The sequence below is a fragment of the Coloeus monedula genome (genome assembly GCF_965178545.1).
Source record: "Coloeus monedula genome assembly, chromosome: 3".
Taxonomy (NCBI): Eukaryota; Metazoa; Chordata; class Aves; order Passeriformes; family Corvidae; genus Coloeus; species Coloeus monedula.
Genome location: NC_138783.1, coordinates 118,311,062 through 118,321,846, shown reverse-complemented (window position 1 = coordinate 118,321,846; position 10,785 = coordinate 118,311,062). Strand labels below are relative to the sequence as shown.

Genomic DNA, 10,785 nt, shown 5'->3' with positions numbered 1-10,785 from the left:
AGTCCCCAGCACTCCAGCAGCAATAAGGGACTGATTTGCTTCCACTGTTCTTCCCGAAACTCCAAACACCTGCAGGGAAAGTGGGGTGAGCTGGGGACAGAGGGAAGGAGATAGAAAGTCCCTTTTTATCTGTTAAAATACAAAGACACCAGAAAGAAATTCTGTCTTCTCCAGGCCTACCTAGACATGATGTAGCATTTTATCCAGGTCTTGAGATTAACCCACCAATTAACAATTTAAAGAAAATAAGGAGTTAATAATTTCCTTTTCCCCTTGTCAGCCTGAAAAATTGGCTTATGTTTCCATGGATGACAAATGTTATCTGGAGGAATTTCTCCATGGAAAGGAACTGGAAGGGGCTGCCCAGGGAGGTTTGGAGTCCCCAAGAAAGGCCTGGAGGTGGCACTCAGTGCTCTGGGCAAGGGACAAGGTGGGCATCGGGCACGGCTGGGCCTTGATGGGCTGGGAGGGCTTTTCCAGCCTCAGGGGTTCTGGGAATCTGTGAAGGGAGCACAAACTGCCAAGGAACTGGGCCACTGCTCCCTGGGAAATCAGCAGAACCTTTCCTGCCTCACCAGCAGCTCCATCAGGGCCCTCCTGAGCTCAGTTTGTCACCACAAACCCCAGCCCTGAGCAAGGAAACCACAGAGAGGTGATGTTCACCCCTCCACAGGGTACAGGTCTTTTCCACAGGAACTGAAAGCAAAAGAGGCAGAGACAACCCAGCAGCCATGTAGTCAACTGCAAGATCAAGGGCACCAGAGGGCAAACTGGGAACACCAGACATTTCCAAGGAAGTGGAAAGGGGCTGGCAAAAACTGGAAGGTTCTGGCATCACACAGCACCAGGCAGGATTTCCCTGCCAGGTCACACTGCCCTGGAAGGTGCAGAAGGACACCGAGCCCCAAGGCTCAAATCCCTTCTTTCGGCAACCCAAAATCCATCAGCACAAACATTTCAGTGCCGTGGCAGGAATGAAGGAGATGAAGTACTTGGTGACAGAACAGCAGCAAGAGAATGGGGCAAACAAGCCTAAAGAGCCAAGAATTTGATTTCTGGAGTGGATTTGGGACCACTTCAGTTCTCTGGACAAAGTTATCACCTTTTATGAAGCAAAGATCAGAAGCGCAACAAAATTTCTGCCACTACTGAAGATGCCCCTTTAGTTCAGCTGGAGGTTCAAAGACGGGATCCAGCTGGTGGTGATCACCAGGCAGCACGAACTGGATAATCCCAGCCTAAAAAATGGGCTGGTTCGTCCCATTTGAGGAGGATTTGGGCTGGGAGAGTGCAGGAGTTACTTGGGAAATGAGAAAGAAGCAGTGGCAGTCCCCATGAAACTGGGCAAGACACCAGGTGGAAATTCTACTTCAAAGAAAGAAGAAAATAAAACCATACTCATTAAGCTTCTTTAGGACTTCCCCAAATTCCCATCACATTTATGGCTGCCCACAATCTTTGGAAGAATATAAAGCAGCACAAGGATTATTGATAGGTGACACAGAAGCTCAGGATCATACATAATCCAAGAATTTGAGGCTCTCCAAGCTTCCCAGTCAGCCGGGTGCTGTTGCAAGACTTCTGATCCTTCTTGGAGATTTCAAGACACCAAAACCAGAGTTCAATAAAATTCTGTTGGTTATAAAACAATTAATGCCAATTACACAGCTTGATGCACAATATCTGTATTAGAAGCTACCAAACACTGATTTCTTTTTCTGAAACACCAACTCCATTGAACACATTCCCTCCCTGATTCCATTCTCTGCATGGACCTGGCTTTTTATTATTCCTTAGATATGTGCAGGGCTGAACACAAGGATTGGCTTGTAAGTGCACAAACCAGGATTCAAAAATAGCAGAACAACAGTTCTTATGCAGTTCCTCAATCCTATTTCTTGGGTTAATGACACTCGCTTTACACCATCCACTTCCTTCCTGCCCTTCTCACCAGGGCTGATGAATTTTCTTTAGAATCTCATTTTTAGCACCAGTGTTTGCACCAGTGCTCCCAGAGGACAGGTCCTTCACCCCTTGTCTTACTTTCCACATATTTACTTTCTGTTTTTCCTGTTCCACTTCTTCATAATTAGTTATATTTTGCATCTCTGTTTTTATTTTTTCCTGCTTTCCTATTTTTATCAGCTCCACTGGGGCTATTCCTGCTGCTCCGCAGGGCAGGAATTTTTCTAGGGAATAACCTGGTGCCCAGAAGTTCCTGCTGCCCTCGGGTAAGGGACACAGAGGGTGGGATATGAAGCTCTACCAAGTAACTGCTTCCCCACAAACTGCTCTTCCATCATCGCAGATTTGCAGCTGGGGAGGTGTGGGTGGCTGTGGCTCCAGGAGTTACCAGCCTGCCATGGATGGAGCCTGACAGATCATAGAACCATGGAATGGTTTGGGTTGGAAAGGACCTAAAAGCCCAGCCAGTGCCAACCCCTGCCATGGGCAGGGACACCTTCCACTGTCCCAGGCTGCTCCAAGCTGGCCTTGGACACCTCCAGGGATGGGGCAGCCACAGCTTCTCTGAGCAAAGAAAAAAAAAAAGGAAGATAAATTACTCGAGCAACAGCTTAATGACTCCCAAAGCAATTTTTGTGTGGCAATTTTGGTTCTGGCACAAGGGAACTGGAGAAATCAGCTCATGAAAGAACACACAGAGGAAAACCAGAGCTTCCATCATTCCAAAGTATGGAATGTATGAAGATCGGGAGACAGAAAGCACAAACACACATGAGGTGAAGGAGCAGCTTCTCCTCAGTGTTGCAATGGAAAACTCTTACAGGAGTCAGTCACGTTCCAGGGGTTTCCAACAATGGAGAGCAGCAAAGCTGCTTCAACACAACAGATTCTCCTGCCTTCTTTCCCAAGAGTTAAGGGACAGAATCTACTCCATGCTGAAGTTTAAAAACACCTCCCTGTTCACAGACACAGGGAACACATCAGGAACAAAAGCCAACCAGCCAGAGTTTCAACTCAAAGGTTAACCCCCACTGCTGTCCCCTGAAGAGGGACTGGCCAAATCCCACTGAAATCCCACCAGGGGCCTGCAAGGAACTGAAACTAGATTTAAATTATTTTGTAAAAGAGAATAATCCTCTATGTCCCCTCAGACCCACTTATCCCACACTTGGCAAAAATTCTGGCTCTTCCAAGACTGAAAATGTCAAATATCAGGCAAGAGGGTATCATTCCCAAATGCTATGTGCGTCACACCCTTCAAAATCCAGTTCTTCCTATGGAATGCTCAAGGCACAAAACAAAAAGGTGACTCCTCCAGAGGAGAGTCAGTGCTGGATCTTGTTGTTTTCTGATCCTGCCTTTTAGTTCCAAGGCTTTGGTCTCCTTTCCAGCACCACCACCGACTCCAGGATCCCTCCCTGCCAGGCTGAAGAGCCTGTTCCAGCCTCCTAAAACCTCCAGTGGGAACAGAGGACAAAAACTTTGGTGTAATTTCAACCTGCTCAGTTGGGAAGAGGGGTGGGGAAGGTGCACAATTGCACTGGAAGAGCAGGTGGTTCACCAGAAAGGAAAGGAAATAAAATAAACCCAGGATCTTCCTGCTTCGTTCTCCCCCCTCCTTCCTGGCAACTGAGACATCAAAAGCCCAATTGCTGCAGCTGCCTACACAGCAATTAAGGGGAATAGTCAAGATGTCAAGCAACACTACTGCCCATTTACTTTGGCTTTCCCAAAATAGCCAACAATCTCCACACAGCAGGTAGGGAATTTTGGAAACACGGAAACCCACTCCAAAAGCAACAAACAGCTGCTGAAGACAAGTTGTGTTGTGAGAACATGGCTGGAGAAATGAGAGCCCACATTCACAGCAGGATTATTATTATTTGGAGGTGCCCAAGGCTGGGTTGGATAGGGTTTGGAGCAACCTGGGGTAGTGGAAGGTGTCTCTGCCATGTGGAACAAGGTGATTTTTAAGATCCTTTCCAACCTAAACCATTCTGGGATTCCAGAGATGGGTGGATGGGTCTCCTAGTCCAGGTATATGCTGAGAAAAAGGTGATTATGTTTTAGATTATGACACTGTGTATTTGAACTTTGTCAGAGGTGAAGATGAGCACACTGCTAATGAAATATGGATAAATTTCCTCATTTTTACTGAAATACTTGAAGGTATTTACAAAGTGCCCAGTCAGTTCCAGTTACGAAGTGGTGCTGTTGAGGACAGGTGTCCCTGTGCTCTGCTCTCAGTGACAAGGTGGGGATCAGTCACAGGCTGGACTCGATCCTGGAGGTCTTTTCCAAGCACAGGGACTCTGGGATTCCCACACTGTGCCCAGTGCCCTCGGAGGTCTGGCATTGCCACCCCACGGCCACTCTGCACAACAGCCCCAGAGCAGCAGGAAGCCATTTCCAGCTCTTCCTTCCTTCCTTCCCTTTCCCCCTCACTTCCTTCCCCAGGCTCCCAGGGAGTTTCAGCAGCAAGGGGAAGCCTCCCTGCAGAGCTCTGCTCTCCCAGCCAGCGAGAATTCCTGCGGATTCACTCCTGTGGATTCCCTGCTGAAAGTCCTGCCCTGCTACAATCCCCCCACTCAGAGCCAAATTTCCTGGGAGAAAATTGGGAATCCTTAGAAACTCAGCTTTTGTCATGAGCAGGGAATTCAGGCCATGGACAGCTGTGTTTGCATTTTGCACCTTCACCTCCAGCACAGCTGCAGGGCTTGGCTGAGGCCACTGAGGGCAGGCAACGCTTGGTTTGCAAACACCTGGACACTGCTGATAACAAATGTGATAACAAACCCAGCTCCCCTCAGCATTTGTTCCTTCCATGCTGCAGTGTGGAAAGCAACACCATGGGCAAAATGAATCATTTCACCTCACTGTGCTCACACCTTTCTTTGCCCAAAACATCTCCTCCATAAACTCACACACAGCAACACAAGTCCCTCACCCTCCAAACACACCACAGAGTAGTGGGGGGTTATTTATTTTGGGGGTGCTTTTAGGGCTTTTATTATTGTTTTCCCAACTGGGGGCTCTGCTGATGAAAAGCTGTTTATATACAGAGTGTATAAAATATCCCATGTTTTAGTCCCAGTCCATTACCTCTCACAAAACAGGACAGAGAAAGACTGCTCAGCTTTGATTTCAGAATAAAATCCTGACTTTTTGTGTGGACTTTTTGTGTCTGTGACGTTTTGTAGACAACCAGTGACAAAGGCTGGAAAGTGAAACCAGTGCGAAGTGAAAGTTTTCCCTCGTGCCCCTGCCATTCCCAAAGCTCTTGGGCGTTGTGTTTTTAAGGCACAAAAGGAGAGCTGAAGAGGCTCTGGAGTCTGCCAAGCCTGAGGAGAGCATCAGGCAGGATGGATGGGATGTGCTGGCCCCGGGACCCTCCCAACAGACTCCAAAGAGAAGCCACACACAGGGAAAGAACGGGAAAGGATCCCTGACTTGGACACGAGCAGGGCTAGGGAGCAACAGGGTTTAAAGTAACAAAAATGAACTGGAGGGACTTTTTCTGCCTGGATCGCTGAAAATGCCAAGGGAACTATGAAAAGAAAGTTGTGGGTGGGGAAAACCCCACAGAAGCACCAAGTTTGCCTCTGAAGAGAGGCAGCAAAGTCTTCCAGGCTGAGGTTTGCACCAAGCTGCCAGGGAGTTCCGAGAAGTTCAGGACAAGCCCTAAAGCACAGGAAAGCCAAGTGACAGGGGTTTGCTGTTTTTTGGGGGTTTTTTTGAGGACAAGGGAGCTGCCACAGGTGAGGAAGGACATCACAGACACCAAGAGAAGAGTCAGCACTTGCTCAGACAGCACCAGGACACACAGCCACCACAGAGGGACTGACGGGGCAGGACAGGGAGCACCTGCCCAGGAGCTGTCACCGGTGTGGAAAAGCAATACCATTTCTTCTTCTACAGGAAGGAGTGGTAGAGTCACTCCAGTATTTCAGAGCGACTTTATTAGCCCCATATTTTGCCTCATTCAATTCAGTATTACAGCCAGGATTATACACAGCTTACAGGGGTCATTAGAGCAACCCCCCAGGCAAGATCCAGCAGCACCACGGAGCATAAAACCACTACAGAAAACATTTCCAAGTGTTCTCATGGCACAAGAAAGGCGGGAGAAGCCAAATATTGGGACACGAAAAAGCACCCAGATCTGGTGTGCTGAAAACAGCATAAAAATAGAAGCAGACAGACAGACTCCAAATTTTAGACTTACAACAAGAGTGGGTTAAAAACACCAGCACAAACTGAAATGTTTGGACATAATCATAGAGCTAAAAAAAAAAAAAAACCCTTAAAGGTACACCCATCTGGAAAGAACATGCTGGAGAGTCCAACTTCAAAGAGGCAAAGGTTGCAGATGTTAAATCCCGAGTGCACTGATGCTCATTAGAAGCATCTACCAGCTAAAAGCTTATCCCTGCATCTCCGTGCTCACATCCTAGAAACCAGAGAGCCTTTCCAGCAGAGAGCACTCCATGGCATCCTTTCAGAGAAGTCAGTTTATTCCTGCCTCAGTATTATGGCAGATTTGCTACGCTTGCTGTCCTGCCCTGCATTCCGAGTGCCTGCCCGGCTTAAAGCATCTCCCACATCACCAGCACGGCTACAAAAAGCATCTCTGCCTCATCCACCCATAGGGAAAGGTGTGGAAAGGAACAAAAAATTCGGGAAAAAAAATTATATGTTGACAAGCAAGTGGAAAAGCAGCGGTTTTTTGCCCGGGTGAGCTGGTGCAGCAATGTCACCCGGCTTTCTCCCTGCTGCTGTGTTTCTCCACTAGAGGACCCAGGTGAGATGTCTCTACTACAGCTTCTGCAGCTAAACCACGGGGAAAAATATATTAAAAAAAAAAAAAAAAAAAAGCAGCCAGCCAGCCCCGACATGTGGATGGTCCATGTAAAATGAATGGAAATGTACTAGTGCATGCGGCACACCAGACGTGCTCCCGTAATTCCCAAAAAACCACGGCCACGCTGCTGAGCTGCTGCTGCTCGGTGGGAAATTGTGCTGGTTGGAATGAAGGGTAAATCCCAGAGTATCCACGCCGGGCTGGATCAGAGGGCTCCAGCCCAGCACAAGTGCTGCTACATTCCAACACCAGCAGTGCTGGAAAATAGCACATAAACAAAGGCTATAGAAGGTACTAGAGAAGGGCCAGTATCAGCTGTTATTTACCAAATAAACCTCCCATCCACACGAAGATGTCCCTATTTTATTATTATTTTTACGCACACACATCCCCCATTCTCCCTCCTTCCCCCACGTATTGACTCAGCTCCTGCCGAATGGGAAGAGCATCATTTAACCGAGCTCTGTTATCACCGCGCTGCCAAAAAACAACGGCAGCGGCTGCTGCCACCCCCAGCGCCCCTTCCCGGGGGCGATACGGCCCAGCCTATCGGCCCCGCTCAACTGGTGCGGGCAAAACCCCATCCTTGGCACTTCCCCGGCACACGGGGGGGTTAGGTGGCACCCCGTAGTTGGGAGCTGGCTGGAGCGAATCCTTGCTTCTCCCCTTTTCCCCAGCCCCAAGGCTTCCCGGAGCCGAGGGGACCCGAGGAGGTGCCCGGTGATGCCAGCGCAGGTGCGGGGAGGGGGATGGAGAGCGCTGGTGCTGCAGAGGGAGAGGGGGATGCGCTGGCAGGGGCATGGGAAGGGCCGGGTTCACCTGCTCCAGGCACGGAGGGAGGGGATGGGCAAGGAAAACTGCATCTCTGTCGCCCGGAAAGCGTGGGATCTGCTTACCTGCGGACCAGAGGGGAGGGGGAGAGGGGACTGCGGCTCGGGGGGAGCAACTCAGCCAGGTCTCCGAGGGCGCGGGCAGGGAAGGGACGATGGGCGAGGGGCCGGAGCGCGGAGGAAGCCCCGCGGAGCCCGGGACACGCTGCGACACTGCGGGCGCCAGGGCCGGCCGGGCCACGCGGTGCGGCGGGGACAGCGGGCAGCGAGGGGACACCGAGGGGACACCACGGGGCAAAGGGGGGGGTGTCTGCGAGTCCCACCTGCCTCCCTCCCCTCCTCCCGTCTCCTCTCCCTCACTCACCCTCTGCATGGCTTTCAGGATCAAAGCCAGTTCATAGCGGGGCATCTTAGAGCTGGCAGTGGCGGGAGGAGCGGGGCACGGGGTGGGGAGGAGGGGGCTGCGGCAAGGCCGGAGAGGAGGAGCAGGGGGGGGACAGGAGGAGGAGGAAGGCGCGTCCCGGCGCTGTGGCGGCTCCTTCCCGCGCGGCTCCCGCGGCTCAGACGCCCGTGCGGCCAGGGGCGGCGCGGCTTAAAGGGCGCAGGAGCTGCGCACGCTCGACCGGGCTGGTCCTGCCCGCGCCAAGCGCCGCCCCCGCCGGGCCGGGGCTGCCCCGCACCGCGGCCTGAGGGCCGGGACCCCCGCGCGGGCACGGCCGCGCCGAGCCGGCGCTCCCCGCCCCCCCTCCTCGCTGCCCCCGCGGCCGGCACCGCCCCCGGCCCCGCCGAGCCGCCCGATCCGCCCGAGCCGCCGCCGCCGCCGCTGCAGGGAGTGGAAATTTCCACTGCGCCGCCCCTCGCTCCCCCCGCCGCGCTCGCAGCCGGCCGGGGCCGCGCACGGAGCGCGAGGGGGGGCCGGGGCTCGCGTGTGGCCCGCGCGTGGCGGGGGCGGCTCGGGCCGCGCCGCGCGTGTGGGGCACCCCGCCCGTGTCAGCGAGCCGCCGGCCCGCCTGGCTGCCCGGGGAGCCGCGAACTCATCCCGGTCAGCCCCCTGCCGTGGGCACGGACACCTCCCACGGCGCCGGGTTGCTTCGAGCCCCGTCCAACGTGGCCCCTTCCAGAACCTTCCTCGTCCTCAGGACAGCTCAGTGCACCCCCGGGAGTTGGCCGTTCTCAGAGCTTCTCAGGGCACACCCAGGACCTTCCCCATCTTCAGAGTCCTTCAGTGCACGCCCAGAACTTCTCTGTCCTCAGAACACCCCAGTGCAGGCCCAGGACCTTCCCCACCCGCAGGGCACCCCGAGGACTTCTCCATCCTTAGAGCTCCCCGATGCACAGCCAGGACATTCCTCGTTCTCAGAGCACGTAAGTGCTCACCAAGGACCTTCCCCATCCTCAGAGCACCTCAATGCACCCCCCCGGTCTTTCCCCATCCTCAGCGCACCCCCAGAACTTCTCCATCCTCCGAACTTCCCAATGCACAGCCAGGACAGTCCCCATTCTCAGAGCACTTCAGGTCACCCCCAGGTCTTTCCCCATCCTCAGTGCACCCCCAGAACTTCTCCATCCTCAGAGCTCCCCAATGCACCCCCAGGACCTTCCCCACCCTCAGAGCACCTGCAGTCCCAGCCATGGGGTGACTGGCTCTCGGGTGGCCGTGCCCAGCTCTGGAGGCCCAAGGAGCAGCAGGATGGAGGTAAAGCTGCGTGTCTGGCCTTGGTGCCTGAGTCCTCCCTGGTGAGGGAGATTCTGGACACGCATTTCGTTTCCCAGCCTGGCACGCACCCCTGGCATGGTGCTCACGTGCAGCCACCGAGGTCAGTGACACACATACCTCCGGCTGCAGCACATCCGACACCAGCGTCCAGCTGGGCTGTGCTGGAAGCTGAACCACTGCTCCCACTAAAGAAGGCATTTGAGGGGCCTGGGGGCTTGTTTGAACACTCAGTCTCTTGTCCACAGCAGAGACTTGTCCCTCCCTTCCCTCACACCGGTGCCCAACAATGTGGCTTTGAGGAGAGACACGTTTCTGCCCAAGCTGTTGAAGCCCTGATTGCTCGGTCCCATCCTCAGGACAGAGGGATGAGAGAGCAGCCCCACCATGCCTGAGGCTCGAGGGGAAGCAGAGGAAGTGGCAGATCTCGAAATTAATCAACTTGAATGAAATATCACTGGAATCCCAGCCCAGCCAGAGAGGCCTCAGCACCTTCCCTGCGAGCTCCAGCCATGCCCTTTCCATAGCCAGGGTCGTTTGCCTTTGCTCTGCCTGCACGGGGAGGCTGCCACAGCCAGTGCCACGGATCCTGAGGGCAGGAATGGAAATGGAAAACAACTCCCAGCACTTTCCAGCAGGACTTGCGGCTCAGCCAGCCCCGGTACTGCTGTGGGCCTGCCTCGTCTCAGGCAGGTGTGAGCTCCCTGTGGTTCCCAACACATCCTGTGCCCTCCAGGCACGAGGGCTGTGGCAGTCCTGGGAGCTGTTTCGGGTACTGCTACAAGACAAATTGCCTGTGCAGAAGTGTTTACAGGTATTCCCAAGCTCCCACCCCTCCATGCTCAGGCAGTAATTGCCAGGCAGCTGACAGGGATAATTTACTGCCTGTTGGTGCTCACAGTGCAAACTCTCCCTGGGTTTGCTTCCCTTTACTTTGCTTCCCTGTTTGGTTTCTAATACAGTGTTCTCTGGCCTGAGCTTCTTCCTTGTTCTGAACGTGTGCCTGGCAAGTTCAGGAGGAAATCCAGGTGAGGTGGGAATGGCCAGGTATCCCTGCCATACCCACCTCAGGCATTCCCACCCTCCAGCTGCTCCTTGCACAGCCACAGGTGACCCGTGATGTTCTCTTTGTCACATTTGGAGCTGTCACATTGTGGCCAGGGGCAGAAAGGAGTGGGGAGAGCTCTGATTCCCAGTTCTCCCAGTGCTCTGCCTCCTTCAAACGCTCCTCTGGCAGAAGAAAAGGAAACGTTCAATCCCTGTCCCTGTTGTCTTCCCAGGGCTGCTTTCAAATGCCAGTATTGGATTCCCAGCTGCATATAAATTTACAGTCACTGTTCATTGTCACTTCTGACTCCGTTCCACATGGAATCTCCCTAAATCCACATCTATCTGCATGTGGCCAACTCCCCCGC

The 10,785-nt window shown here is 53.4% G+C and overlaps 1 protein-coding gene across 1 annotated transcript in view; it reads right to left on the bottom strand.

Annotated features, from left to right (window-relative positions):
* MRPS6 (mitochondrial ribosomal protein S6) overlaps nt 1-8,383 on the bottom strand; it is a 43,761-nt gene extending 35,378 nt beyond the window's left edge. Inside the window, exon 1 of the mRNA XM_082278131.1 lies at nt 8,021-8,383. Coding sequence (XP_082134257.1) covers nt 8,021-8,065 — 45 coding nt within the window. The 5' untranslated portion in view covers nt 8,066-8,383. The remainder of the gene's footprint in view (nt 1-8,020) is intronic.
* Nucleotides 8,384-10,785: the final 2,402 nt, after the last annotated feature.